This window comes from Onychomys torridus, chromosome 1, assembly GCF_903995425.1.
Source record: "Onychomys torridus chromosome 1, mOncTor1.1, whole genome shotgun sequence".
Lineage (NCBI taxonomy): Eukaryota > Metazoa > Chordata > Mammalia > Rodentia > Cricetidae > Onychomys > Onychomys torridus.
This window is the reverse complement of record NC_050443.1, coordinates 30,525,481-30,539,443: the sequence shown is the minus strand read 5'-3', so window position 1 is coordinate 30,539,443 and position 13,963 is coordinate 30,525,481. Positions and strand designations below refer to the sequence as shown.

Below are 13,963 nucleotides of genomic sequence, written 5' to 3'. Positions count from 1 at the left end.
GAGAGGGAGCCCAAGGCTAGCCTTGGAAACTTAGTAAAAGGGGGGCTAGAGGTGTCGTTCCAGAAGAGGCTACCTGCCTAGCATGCACTGCTCCCCCAAAACAGATAAGGAAACAGGGAGACTGGGGTGGGGCTGAGCTGTGCAACAGGAACAAGCAGGCAAAAACACACCCCCACACTGACCTCCTTTCTGGCCCGCCCGTGGTGAGGGCTGCTCCGTCTACTTCTGCCTACCTGCCGGCCTGCTGCCGGTCATTAAGCTGCTAAACTGGCCACAACTGAAGGCTCCACGCCCCAGGGAGGAAACCACTGAAGAGGCGTCCTCGCTCCCTCGCTCCCCAAACCATCAATTAATATTAACAAGACAGAATGCTCCTCGCTGCCTAAAGACCCCCAACGGGGTACAAATGGAGCAGAAGCCCCGCCTCGTGACTCAGGTGGTTAAAGGGCTTGGGTCCATCCGTGGGTCCAGAGTGTCCGGATGGCAAGTGGCGACAGGAAGGTCACCATCCAGCTGGTGGAGGACGGGGCCGGGGCTGGAGCCAACGGCCCACAGCTCTTTAAAGGCCAGAACTTCGAAGCCATCCGAACAGCCTGCCTGAATTCTGGGATCCTGTTTCGTGACCCTTGTTTTTCTGCTGGTCCTGATGCCCTTGGCTATGACAAGCTGGGACCCGACTCAGAGAAGGCCAAAGGCGTGGAATGGAAGAGGCCCCATGTAAAGTGGGGCTGAGCTGGGACCTGGGTCTGAGGGAGGAGGGCTGGGCCTGGACTTCTGGGTCTGAGGGAGGAGGGCTGGGCCTGGACTTCTGGGTCTGAAGGAGGAGGGCTGGGCCTGGACTTCTGGGTCTGAAGGAGGAAGGCTGGGCCTGGACTTCTGTGTCTGAAGGAGGAGGTCTGGTCCTACATTCCTGGGTCTGAGGGAGGAGGGCTGGGCCTGGACCCCTGGGTCTGAGGGAGGAGGGCTGGGCCTGGACCCCTGGGTCTGAGGGAGGAGGGCTGGGCCTGGACTCGTGGGTCTGAGGGAGGAGGGCTGGGCCTGGACTCATGGGTCTGAGGGAGGAGGGCTGGGCCTGGACTCGTGGGTCTGAGGGAGGAGGGCTGGGCCTGGACTCGTGGGTCTGAGGGAGGAGGGCTGGGTGGATAACAGCAGGCTTAACCATGAGGTTCAGAGGGGTCCAGGAAAGCCAAGCTCCTACCCACAGGCCTTCCCAGGGTTGGAGGCTCTCATCACCTAGGATACTGGTGTCAGGAGGGACCTGGGCCTCTGACTTCTCTGTTGCTCCAAACTTCCCTTTCCTGGCTTCACTGGAGTCTTCCTCTTCCAGGAGTTTTGTGCTGAGCCCCAGTTTATCTGTGAAGACATGAGCAGAACTGATGTGTGCCAAGGAAGCTTGGGTGAGGCCCCAGACCCAGGACTCGGACAGCGCCACACCTCTGTCTTCTCCCCCATCTTTCCCTGCCTTCTTGAGTTTGCTGGTCCCTTGGTCCCTCCTCACCTAATCTGGGCCTTCCTCCTCCCAGGAAACTGCTGGCTTCTTGCAGCTGCTGCCTCCCTTACCCTGTACCCCAGACTCCTGTACCGGGTGGTTCCCCCTGGACAAGGTTTCCAAGATGGCTACGCAGGGGTCTTCCATTTTCAGGTAGAGCTCAGCTCCTCTCTCCATGCCTCAGTTTCTCTTATGGTAACATGATGTTTCACAGCCCCTTCTCCCCTGGGGCTGGAATTCCAGAACTTGGGAAGGGGTAGGCAGAATGGAAGATCGGACTCAGGCCGGGTCTGGAAGCTGACTCCTGCCCTTTTTTTCCCACTAGCTCTGGCAGTTTGGCCGCTGGGTGGACGTGGTGGTAGATGACAGGCTGCCTGTGCGTGAGGGGAAGCTGATGTTTGTACGCTCAGAACAAAGGAATGAATTCTGGGCCCCTCTGCTGGAAAAGGCCTATGCCAAGTAAGAATGCCTATCCCTCCCAGCTCTAGTCCCAAGTCCCAGGAACATGCCCCATGTGGAGTACTGACATCTGGGGTCCTCCAGACACCCAAACGAGGACCCTAAATCAAGTCCTAGCAGTCATGGCCCTAGTACCACAGCACTGTCCTAGAAGAACTTCAGTCTTTGGTATTTTCTTATATATTATTTTTTGTGGAGCTGAGGATCGAACCCAGGGCCTTGTGCTTGCTAGGCAAGCGCTCTACCACTGAGCTAAATCCCCAACCCCTTCTTTTCTATTTTGTTGGGAAAGGGTCTTATACAGCCTAGTCTGCCCTGGACTAGCTAGGTAGTCAAAGAGAACTTTGATCTGATGCTCTTGCCTCTACCTCAGGAGTGCTGGGCTTCCAGGTGTACACCACATCAGTTTTATGTGGTGCTGGGGGTTGAACCCAGGGCTTCCTGCATGCTAGGGGGGCACTGTGCCAACTGAACTACATCTCCAGCCTTTATGTATTCACTTAAAGTCAGTGTCTCATTAAGTACCCCATGCTGGCCTCAAACTCACAGTCCTCCATTGTGGGACTCTTGTGGATATGGATTACAGGCAAGCACCACAACCCCTGGTTAAATTTAGGAAGGGTGTGTGTGCAGGAGATGGAACCCATGACCTTGTGCTTGCTCAGTCACGCCCCTTGCCCCTCACTGGGGGATTCTAGGCAGGGGCTCTACCACTGAGCCACACCCCAGACCCTCATTGGGGGATTCTAGGCAGGGGCTCTACCACTGAGCCACACCCCAGCCCCTCACTGGGGGATTCTAGGCAGGGGCTCTACCACTGAACCATTCCCCAGCCCCTCACTGGGGGATTCTAGGCAGGGGCTCTACCACTGAGCCACACCCCAGCCCCTCACTGGGGGATTCTAGGCAGGGGCTCTACCACTGAACCATACCCCAGCCCCTCACTGGGGGATTCTAGGCAGGGGCTCTACCACTGAGCCACACCCCAGCCACTCACTGGGGCATTCTAGGCAGGGGCTTTACCACTGAGGCATACTCTTAGCCTGTAAATCTTCAAATCTTAAAGGCCTCCCTCTTTAAAAAAAAAAAAAAAAAGATTTATTTATTATGTATACAGTGTTCACCTGTATACATAGATGGTTGCGAGCCACCCTGTGGTTTCTGGGAATTGAACTCATGACCTCTGAAGAGCAGCCAGTGCTCCACCTCTGAGCTATCTCCCCAGCCCAAGGCCTCCCTCTTTTGACATTTCCCACAAACATTCCTAGAGCCCCACTGATACCCATATTTCCTAAGGATCCTGAAATCTCACCGATCTATCAGGCTCTGGACTTGCCAAATCCTATTCCCTGAAGGGCCTTTAACCCCTTTCCATCTCTCCTGGTCCATTGAGACATCCACAGCGTGTCCTTTCCCATCTCAGGCCCTGGAAGTCCTGACAAATCCCCAGGGCATCACCTTCACAGTTTCCCAGAGCCTCGAAGGTTCGTGAAAGGTTGAGAATTTGGTGCAGCTCATTCCATGGCCTCCAGTCATGTGGATCCTGGGGAGTTACAGGCCTAGCATTTTTCAGATCCTCTCATTTCCTCTGTGAATATTTCAGAGATTGAGTCAGGCATGCACGCACAATCACAGTACTGAATACACTGAGGCAGGAGAATTGCAAGTTTGAGGTCAGACTAGAATGCACAGTAATACCATGTCAAAAAAAAAAAAATTAGTTGAGCATGGTGGAGAACAGCTTTGTTTCCGGCACTCTGATAGCAGAGGCAGGCGGGTCTCTGTGAGTTTGGCCTAACCCGGTCTACAGAGTGAGTTCCTAGCCAGCAAGGCTACATTGTGAGATGCTGTCTCAAAAGCAAGAGGGGTATGTTGGGAGGGAAGGTGTGGTTCTGGAGGGATGGTTCAATGTCAAGAGCTGCTCTTCTGGGTTTGATTCCCAGTCACAGCTGTCTGTAACTTCAGTACCAGGGACCTATGCGTCTGTGGACACTACACACATGTGGTGCACAGACATATATGCAGGCAAAACACCCACACATATGAAAAACAAACAGAATACATACATTATATATTATATAATCTGGGATATCTCCTAGGGACCTCTCCACCCCAATAGCGTCCCCAGACCAGGGGCCTAAGACGTTCCTATGTACCTCAGATCCACCTCCACCTGCTCCAACAGGCTTCATGGTTCCTATGAGGTGATGCGTGGAGGCCACATGAACGAGGCTTTCGTGGACTTTACAGGAGGCGTGGGTGAAGTCCTCTACCTGAGACAAAACACTCCAGGCCTCTTTGCTGCCCTTCGCCAAGCACTGGCCAAGGAGTCCCTTGTGGGTGCCACTGCCCTGGTGAGAGCTGACCCCCATATGGACCTCCACTAGGTCAGCATAGTCAGGGATGTCGGGGAGGGGAGCGGAGTGTCACCTCTTTCTTACCTTCTGCTGCTGCCCCCAGATCCTCGCTGATAGACTCTAGGCCAGTGTTCTACAGACAAACTACATCCCTCCACCTGCAGATTTTACGTTTCATTAGGAGGCAGGGTCTAAGTTACCCACATTGGCCTTGAACTTGGGATCATCTTGCCTCAGCTTTCTGTGTAGCTGGGATGACAGGCCTGTGATGCAGGGTCCAGGCTTCTCCCCTCTCCTCTGTGACACTCTCTCTGCTTCTCTCAGACACCCTCGCTGAGCCCCCTGGCACAGCTCCTGGGTTGGGAGGCTGGAGAGAGAAGCTGACCTGTCCCCCAGCCCAGCTTCACAATCTCATGCTCTTTCAGAGTGACCGGGGCGAGATCCGCACAGATGAAGGGCTGGTGAAGGGACATGCGTATTCTGTCACAGGTACACACAAGGTGAGTCACCCCCATTGCTGGGCTAGGCTGACAGGGGTGACCTCTCACTATCCTCTCTGATGATGTCCTCCTCACTAATCCCTCAGTAGTGCCCCCCACTACCCTCACTGATGCCCCCACTACCCTCACTAATTCCCCCCACTACCCTCACTAATTCCCCCACTACCCTCACTGATGCCCCCACTACCCTCACTAATTCCCCCCCACTACCCTCACTAATTCCCCCCACTACCCTCACTAATTCCCCCCCACTACCCTCACTAATTCCCCCCCACTACCCTCACTAATTCCCCCCACTACCCTCACTAATTCCCCACACTACCCTCACTAATTCCCCCCACTACCCTCACTAATGCCCCCCACTACCCTCACTAATTCCCCCCCACTACCCTCACTAATTCCCCCACTACCCTCACTAATTCCCCCCACTACCCTCACTAATTCCCCCCACTACCCTCACTAATTCCCCCCACTACCCTAACTGATGGCCCCCCACTACCCTCAATAATGCCCCCCCACTACCCTCACTAATTCCCCCCACTACCCTCACTAATTCCCCCACTACCCTCACTAATTCCCCCACTACCTTCACTAATTCCCCCCACTACCCTCACTAATGTCCCCCCACTACCCTCACTAATGCCCCCCACTACCCTCACTAATTCCCCCCACTACCCTCACTAATTCCCCCCCACTACCCTCACTAATTCCCCCCACTACCCTCACTAATGCCCCCCACTACCCTCACTAATGCCCCCACTACCCTCACTAATTCCCCCACTACCCTCACTAATTCCCCCCCACTACCCTCACTAATTCCCCCCCACTACCCTCACTAATGCCCCCACTACCCTCACTAATGCCCCCACTACCTTGATGCCCCCCCCCCACAACACGCTCATTGATGACATTGTCTTCAGATGTCCCTGGGCTTCACTAAGGTGCGGCTGCTGCGGCTGAGGAACCCTTGGGGCCGAGTGGAGTGGTCTGGGCCCTGGAGTGACAGGTGGGATGGGCTTAGGGTGGGTGGGGGCTCGGCCCCGCATGCCTACATCTCACATTGGTCTCTTCAGCTGTCCACGCTGGGACATGCTCCCCTCTGAGTGGCGAGATGCCCTGCTTGTGAAAAAGGAGGATGGTGAGTTCTGGTGAGTTCTTAGGGACCCACTGTACCTGTGAGAGGGACACTGGGGTAGGGGCCTTGGATAGAGGGTCAGAAAGAACGGAGAGAAACTCATGGGATGGACAGGCGGTGATGCAGAGCAATGGTCCCTATCAACCGTGATTCTAGTTTGCAAAGTCAGGGCAGAAGCAGCTGGAACAGGACCATTAAGGGCGTTGTTTTCCGAGGGAGACCACTGAGATTAGAAGCCTTTCCTCTGCTCAGCCCCCACTAAAGAACCCTAGCTACACTTAGTTCCTCCTTTCCACTTCCTGTCAGCTAGTTGCTGTCTCAGCCTCCTGGCCCCAGGTTAATTTGATTTAATCAAATAAACGTAGTATGTCTTTGCATCATTAACAAAAGCAGGGAAACAAGTATAACACACTTTACACAGTTTCATATTCCGCAGCATCAGGCTTCTGTCACAATAGCTTTCATTGCCTCCGCCATCTTCCTGGAGGATTTTCTAAAGTTAATGTGAAGATATTTGAGGGGAGTTTGTGAATATCCTCAGAAGTGGGGTGGGTATCTGTGAGGACTTGGATGCCTTGGCGAGGCCTCAAGGCTTCAGAGTTTCTGGAGGTTGGAGGTTAATTGGCAGTTCTTAGGGAACTGGGAGCTCTGTGGTGGGGGACCACTTCAGGGGACCCTCAGCGGGGCTCTGGGGTGGCCGGGCATCTCTCACGCTGTGCCCCGTCCAGGATGGAGCTTCAGGACTTCCTCACTCGCTTCAACACGGTCCAGATCTGCTCACTGAGCCCCGAGGTGCTAGGCCCTAGGCCTGCTGGCGGAGGCTGGCACATCCACATCTTCCAGGGCCGCTGGGTGAAAGGTTTCAACTCCGGCGGGAGCCAGCCCAGTGCTGGTGAGGACTGGGGGCCCCTAAGAAGTAAGCTGAGGTCGCGGCTTGGGCAGACTGGGAACTCCACCTCCTTCTCTTTTGTTAGAAACCTTCTGGACCAATCCGCAGTTCCGGCTGACGCTGCTGGAGCCTGATGAGGAAGAGGATGAAGATGACGAAGAGGGCCCCTGGGGGGGTTGGGGAGCAGCAGGGGCGCGGGGCCCAGCGAGGGGAGGCCGAATCCCCAAGTGCACTGTCCTCTTGTCGCTCATCCAGCGCAACCGCCGGCGTCTGAGGGCCAAGGGCCTCACTTACCTCACTGTGGGCTTCCACGTGTTCCAGGTGAGGCCAAGATCGAGTTGAGGTCTGGAGGGGCAGAGGGTCACAGGAGCGTCCTAAAGGGAAAGGGTACTGGGGGTTCAGAGAGGAGCGCCACTGTTGAAAGAACTGGAGAAAAAGGCTGAGGGTCAGAGGGCAGGAGGTGACCAAAGGGACTGGGAAGGGATGAGGGCAAGGTGGGAAGGGAAGGGTTGGGGAAGGGGTCGGAGGGGACCTAGGTCTGAGATTAGGGTGGGGAAATATTAAGGGTCCAGAAAGAAGGAGGGGGTGTGGCAGGGAGGGGGATCTGCACATTGCGCCCCTCCCCCTTACTGGCTTTTCCTTTCTGCAGATTCCCGAGGAGGTGGGTTTCAGATGCGACCTTAGACCCACCCTAGGGCTTGGTCGACCAGCGCTGGAAGACCGGGCACACGGGAGGGCCTGGCTAGACAGTCTGGGTGTGTGTGGGGAGGACCAGAGGGTTGGGTGGGGAGCTCGGGTAGGTGGTGGTCATGGCGCCCCGCCCGCAGCTGCTGGGCCTCTGGGACACCCCGCGCAGCCGCGCGCTCTTGCCGGGACTGCTGCGCGCCGACCGCTCCGTCTTCTGCGCCCGCCGCGACGTGAGCCGCCGCTGCCGTCTGCCGCCCGGTCACTACCTGGTGGTACCCAGCGCCTCCCGCGTGGGCGACGAAGCTGACTTCACACTGCGCATCTTTTCGGAACGCAGCCACACCGCAGTGTGAGCTGGCGCCCTTCTCCCTGCCCCAGCCTCATATGGGGCACCCCGACCCCGGCCCTGGGACTCAATCTAGAATCCTGGGCTCTGCCCCTAGCACCAAGTCCGGCACAGGGACCACAAAGCCCCGCCCTGGCATCTCCAGCCACGCCCTCCCAGGGATCTCTGTCACCCACCCACATTCCCGACAAAACCCACTGCCCTTTGGCTCCACCCATGTCCTCTGCTGAGACCCCCGCCTGAACACATCCTCCCAACCCCCGTAATTTGCAGGGAGATCGATGACGTGATCAGCGCCGACCTGGACGCCCTCCAGGTGCGGGACTGTCGTGGGCGGGAAGAGGAGGCAGCGGGCGGGACTTTGGGAAGGGACTGAACTCCCCCTTCCTACAGGTTCCCTACAAGCCCCTGGAGCTGGAGCTGGCACAGCTGTTCTTGGAGCTGGCTGGAGAGGTGAGGAGGGGTCGGGGACCGAGGGTGTCAGGCCAAATGATGCTGAGCTCCCCTTTCTCCCTTAAAAACAAACTGTAGAGCAGGGTATCCTGGGACAACTCTACATCCTGTAGGCCAGGCTGGCCTCCTTCAGGTTGTCCAATGCTGCGGCTACAGACTTGAGCCACCATGCTGGGGGCTGAGGTGTCTGTGCTTCCCTTCTATGATGCTTCCCCGTGTTCTGGGAATGCTCAAAGATCCCCTTGCCTCAGGGCTTTTGCTCCATCCGCAGCTGCTTTCTGCGGAGGTTCACATGCCATCACTCTTTGCCAAGTGTCTTCCTCCGCCTGCTCACTGTGGGCTCCCACAGCCAGTGTGTGGAGCCCTAACCATCTCTGCCCTAGCCACCCTGGGGATAGAACTACCTCCTCTAGATGAACCCTAGGAAGGTAGCCACTGCTACCTCAGCACTTTGGAGCACAGGACCTGGCCCAAAGTGCTTGTTAACTAGATGATTGAACCAGTGGCCTCACAAGCAGCTCTTTCCTGATTAGGAAGAGGAGCTCGATGCACTTCAGCTGCAGACCTTAATAAGCATCGCTCTGGAGCCTGGTGAGTTTGGCCAGGGGAGGGGGGCCCTGCAACTGGAGCACTGCACCCACAGAGCCTCTATGCATGATGTGAGGAGCGGGGCTCAACTTGGAGCAGCTGCCTATGGTCCCATGAGGGCCATGATCACTCACAGACCACCCGCTTCCTCTAAGAGGTACTGTGTGCAAAGACATGTATGTTGGTTTTGTCAGGTGTGAACTCTGCATGTTTCTATAAAATGTCACTTGCAGAGAGTTAGTCCACATAGCTCCTGCAATGTTGGCCCACATGCAAGGGGTGCTGCATCTCTTTTTGTAGCTAGGACCAACACCAGGACTCCTGGAGAGATTGGGCTGAGGACCTGTGAGCAGCTTGTGCAGTGTTTTGGGGTATGTGAGACAGTGTATGGGGAGGGTCAGGGGCGCTGGGGTTTCCCCTAGCCTTTCAGGGGACACTGATTGTAACCAATGTCCTTGTCTGCAGCACGGGGGAAGGTTGGCCCTATACCACTTCCAGGAACTCTGGGGCCATCTCCTGGTATGGCAGGTAAGGTGAGCGTTGGGAGCAGCTACTTCCGTCTACAGCAGTGGTTCTCAACAATACTGCATCCCTTTAATATAGTTCATGTTGTGGTGACCCCCAAACATAAAATTATTTTGTTGCTACTGTTGTGAATTGTAATATAAATATCTGATATGCAGGATATCTGATATGCCCTGTAAAAAAGGTCATCTGACACCCACAGGGGTCTTAACCCACAGGTTGAGAACCTCTGCTCTAGACACTAATGTCCTGCGGGCCACCAATGGGGCACTGGACTTCCTATGCCAACTTGGGAGTGAAATGGATATGAAGTTCTTGTCACCCCACTGTGGCCCTCTGGGAGCAGTAAATAGATCGATCTAGAGCTACCACTGGTTCCTTTTGGAATCCCAGTTCCCAACTCAGTTCTTTCCTTGCCTTGTGACTGCAGGCCTGTCAACTCCTCTCCAAGGGGCCTTTGCCTACCTACTAGTGGGTAGTCCTTCAAGGGAGGAGGAGGCAGTAGCTGCAGGTTCCTGGGACTGATCATGAAGATTACCCCCAGCTATGAACCCTCCCCTAAGCCTCTGTGGGTAGTGGATTAACTTGTTCCCAAGAGCGTAGGAGCTTGTCCCCTTGTCACAGGCATACAGGTGCACAGTGGTCCCCAGCCAGGAGCCAGGGGAGCTGGGGCCCGAGCCCAACCTGACTGGCCTCAGAGACCTTCTCTTAGCGATTCACCGTGCATGTCAATGCTCAGGGACCTGAGTGTAACACTGGCTCCCTCCCACCCACCTCTTCACCCTCCAGGCCACATTCGACAAGTTTGATGAAGATACCTCCGGAACAATGAACTCCTATGAGCTAAGGCTGGCACTGAATGCCGCAGGTGTGGATGGGGACCTGGGATGGTTGTGAGGACAGCACCCACTCTTCCTCTTGGAATACTTCAAAGTCTTATCCACACCAAACTGGGGCTGCTCACAAGGCCCAGCACTAACTTCCTTCTGTGGTGGTTCTGGGCACAAAACTTCTAACTGTGACATGTCTAATGTGTGGGGTGGCAAGGAGCCTGAGGAATGCCACTGGATATGGCACAAGAACACACTTATTCTCCAGAGCCACAGAACATCCCAAAGACATCCCAAAGCATCTTTTGAGGCTACTGCATTACAGCAGAGGAAGGAAATCCCATGTTAGGGTACTTCAGTGGGATTACTGAGATTCTGGAAAATGGGCTGGGTCCATGCTTCCAACTGTGACCACCAAGGAGAAGGAGCCAGGGAGATTAGGGGGTGGAACAACTGACCAGCGGTGAGACATGTTACAAGTATGAGATCTGGAGAAGTGGCCAACTGTCCAGGAAAACGTAAGACATGATCCCAGGACATCAGAGTAGAAGGCTGGGGGCCAGTGTGTTGACCCTAAAGAAGGAGGACACAGGACATCGGGAGGACAGTTCACTGGATCATCCACCTGCCCACTTACTCCGTGTCCTGTGCCACTTGTCCCAAGTGCCTGGCACATACCAGAGGTTGTTCCAGACAGAAGGAACCTCATAATGTCTTCCGGGAATACTCAGCAATTCTAACAGGTTGGCCGAAGGCTCTCGGGTCCTCCTACCCCATCTAGCCAGGTTTTCCTTCAGCTCTGGGCCAGCATATCCCAATACCTGGGTACATGAACATCAGAGGGAGTGACCCGCCTCAGGCCACCTACCTGTGTGTGGAGTTTGTCGAGCGAGCACTCAAGGGTGCAGTGCAAACTTATAGTTATCTCTGGGACTGTATGGGGCACATGGAAGCTGGGAGGTACAAGTCCTCAGGCCTTGGAGCATCCTGAAACCTCATTGTAATTCTACAGCAGAGGTGACAGAGCCCATGGCTAGACTTTAGGGTGTGGCTTCAGAAGAGGACTTCACAGCAGTGTTCTCCAGTGCTCTAGACAGGGAGACAGTCAACCTCTGAAACAGCAACCACAAAGCTAGCCGCACCTGTTGGCACTTTGAGAGGCAGAGGCAAGATGGCAAGTTATAGCCCAAGCAACTTCACAAAATACGCAAAAGGCTGGGGGGGTGTAGCTCAGTGGGAGAGCTCCTGCCTAGACCCTACTAGTGAGGGGCTGGGGGCATAGTGCAGGGGAGAGGCCCTGCTTAGCATGTGCAAGGCCCAGACTGCAGCTGCAGAGTGCTCACCTCAAATCCAAGTCCTATACCGAGTACCACATAAACCACAGCTTGAAATCCCAGTACCTGGAAGGTAGGGGCCAGCCTCTCTCAAACACAACACCAAAGAGAACACAACACGGGGCTAGGGATATATGGCTTTGTAAAAGTACTTGCAACACTCGTGTGAGGGCCAGAGTTCAGATCCCCAGCACCCATGTGAAGGCCAGGTAGACATTGTGGCCCACCTAAATTCCCAGCACTTTGGGAGGAGGAGGAGACAAGTGCCCCCCAACAGAAGCTGGCTAGCTCAAACAAAATGGTTTGAACTCTGCATTTAAGTGAGACTTTGCCTCCCACAGTGGAGTGGGATTGAGGAGGACACTTAGTCTTTGGTTTCCATATGCACACACACACTACATATACCCATGCCCCAATTTAAACAAAAAGCAACACCACACAGTGCAGCCTCCTCTTAGGTTTCCACCTGAACAATCAGCTGACCCAGGCCCTCACTAGCCGTTACCGGGACAGCCGGCTCCGAGTGGACTTTGAACGCTTCGTGTCCTGTGCAGCCCGGCTCACCTGCATCTTCCGTGAGTGTTGCTCCTGGCTGGGTGTGGCGGAGTGTACCTAGGGGCTAGCGCTGGGCACTCACCCTGCCCTCTCATACACAGGCCACTGCAGCCAACATCTGGATGGTGGTGAGGGGGTCGTCTGCCTGACCCACAAACAGGTGAGCTAGCACTAGGGACAGGGTGGTTCTGGCACCACCCCGAGGCCGCCTCTTCAAGGTTCTCTCTTCCTTCTATTCAGTGGTCGGAGGTAGCTACCTTCTCCTAGGGCAGAAGCTGAGGGAGGTCACCCCGCTCCACCTCCTTGGCACCAGTGGTGGAAGCTGAACATGCATGAGCACCTGCCTGGGGCTGGGGCCCCATCTACCATTGCACAGGTGGTGGTGTGGCAATGGTGTCTGTCTTCTGGCCTCTCAAGCACTGGGATTAGAGTGAGCCACTATGAACAGAACTGCCTTCTTTCCTTGTGAAGTCCATGCACATGCTAGCTCCTGCTTGGAGAGGCCCACACCCACACAGGTCCAGGGCTGACGGACTCTGTAAGCTCCCTGGGGTGTGAACAGCCACAGAGGGAGAAGAAGATGACACTAGAATCCTTCTTAAAAATATTACATGTTTTATTCTCCCATCCCCAGAGGGTGGTTTATCCAGAAACCAAGAAAATAAAAATCAATCAGAATAAACTCAAAGGGGGAAACCCATCCACTACCAGGCAGGCAGGCCAGCAGCCCACCTCCACCTCAGGAGGTCCCCAGAGACCCCTGCCCACCGCAAACAAGGGGAAAATCAGGCGGGGGTTGGGGAGGGCATCAAATCAGCTATGTCTTCATTACGAGAGTGAGAGAGGTGGCGGAGATATGCGGCTAGATGGATATATATTTATATAATAAATCCGTAAGTTAATAAAGTAAATAGTAATTCTCTGGAAGTTTTTTAATTTTTATAGTTTTTTAATAGTTTTTTTTTTTTTTTTTTTTTTTAATTTTTTAAAGATTTTTTTGTTTCTGTTCCGTTCTTTGTGTTTTTGTTGGTTTGGTCCTTAGAAAATCTGAGACCCAGAGCCCAGATGAAACAAGACCTGGTGGGTTGGGGCTGGCTGCCCACCCGCACTCCTAGGCCAGAGGGGTGACGGTAGGGTCCTCTGCTCCCAGTAATCACAAAAGGGGCAGGGGGCGGGAGAGGGATAAGGAGCCACGCAAGTCTGGCCCAGGGGAGCTGGGGCACCCTCTGCTGGACTCTGCAGGGCAGGTGGTTCCTGGACAAGGCACATGGGGCTTTGGCCTGGATGTGAGAGGCCTTGAAGGGGCCTCAGGGGCAAAGGAGGGGACCTGCGTTTGGAAAGGTGTCTCTGGGACACAGAGGGCGCCCAAGGGTCCGTTGTCCCCTCCATATATAGGTTAAAAAACCACATCATATATATATTTAGCAGACCGGAAGTGCTGATCTCCAGGCCTGCCTACCCCCTCCCTACAAGACTGAGAAAGAGGCCTGCCTAGCCCCTCCCTGCCTGACCCCTAGAAGGACCACAAAGAGCTCTTTGCATAGATAGTCAGGGTTGGGGCAGGGCTCCTCAGCCCCTCCGGGAGGCCGAGGGAGTCCAGTCAGGGTGGTCAAGGGCCTCACAGGTCGCTTTCCCCATAAAGGGCTGTGGAGAAGGACTTGTAGTCGAGGGCACCAGGAGCAGCATCGGGCCCCTGGTAGGGCGCCATGCGAGCAATGCAGTACTCTGCCTGGTCGGGGGGCAGCTCTCTCCGCAGCTCCTCAGCAGTGATGAAGTTCTGGAGGCATAGGATAGGGCTTTGAACCACCCATCTTGC

The 13,963-nt window shown here is 55.1% G+C and overlaps 2 protein-coding genes and 1 long non-coding RNA gene across 8 annotated transcripts in view; 1 reads left to right on the top strand and 2 right to left on the bottom strand.

Moving 5' to 3' along the window:
• Window positions 1-480: 480 nt before the first annotated feature.
• Capn12 (calpain 12) lies at window positions 481-13,065 on the top strand. Of its 2 annotated transcripts, none has more exons than XM_036180902.1 (21): window positions 481-717; window positions 1,328-1,397; window positions 1,524-1,642; window positions 1,815-1,948; window positions 4,134-4,302; window positions 4,731-4,805; window positions 5,726-5,811; window positions 5,879-5,953; window positions 6,669-6,832; window positions 6,915-7,150; window positions 7,479-7,490; window positions 7,657-7,865; window positions 8,136-8,178; window positions 8,256-8,315; window positions 8,849-8,906; window positions 9,204-9,274; window positions 9,369-9,431; window positions 10,218-10,296; window positions 12,051-12,167; window positions 12,249-12,307; window positions 12,388-13,065. In XM_036180902.1, the coding sequence occupies exons 1-21, from the start codon at window positions 481-483 to the stop codon at window positions 12,412-12,414; spliced, it is 2,163 nt and encodes a 720-aa protein (XP_036036795.1). In that variant the 3' UTR covers window positions 12,415-13,065. The 2 variants fall into 2 exon arrangements, with proteins under 2 accessions (XP_036036795.1, XP_036036804.1); XM_036180911.1 differs by having other exon boundaries at window positions 12,051-12,173.
• Window positions 6,272-7,335, bottom strand: LOC118579567. The gene is made up of 2 exons (XR_004944479.1): window positions 7,124-7,335; window positions 6,272-6,959 (listed from the first exon to the last, which is right to left on the bottom strand). It is a non-coding gene; the product is annotated as an uncharacterized LOC118579567 (long non-coding RNA).
• A 69-nt stretch (window positions 13,066-13,134) lies between the features above and the next one.
• Actn4 (actinin alpha 4) overlaps window positions 13,135-13,963 on the bottom strand; it is a 68,320-nt gene continuing 67,491 nt past the window's right edge. For all 5 annotated transcript variants that reach the window (XM_036180889.1, XM_036180855.1, XM_036180880.1 and 2 more), the window contains one exon: window positions 13,135-13,924. In XM_036180889.1, coding sequence (XP_036036782.1) covers window positions 13,766-13,924 — 159 coding nt within the window. In that variant the 3' untranslated portion in view covers window positions 13,135-13,765. The remainder of the gene's footprint in view (window positions 13,925-13,963) is intronic.

Bases quoted from the DNA above. Each gene is read 5' to 3' on its own strand.
- Capn12 (XM_036180911.1), top strand. From the start codon at position 481: ATGGCAAGTGGCGACAGGAAGGTCACCATCCAGCTGGTGGAGGACGGG. The intron at 5,954-6,668 runs GTGAGTTCTTAG...TGCCCCGTCCAG, and splicing joins AAGGAGGATGGTGAGTTCTG to GATGGAGCTTCAGGACTTCC. The intron at 9,432-10,217 runs GTAAGGTGAGCG...TTCACCCTCCAG, and splicing joins GCCATCTCCTGGTATGGCAG to GCCACATTCGACAAGTTTGA.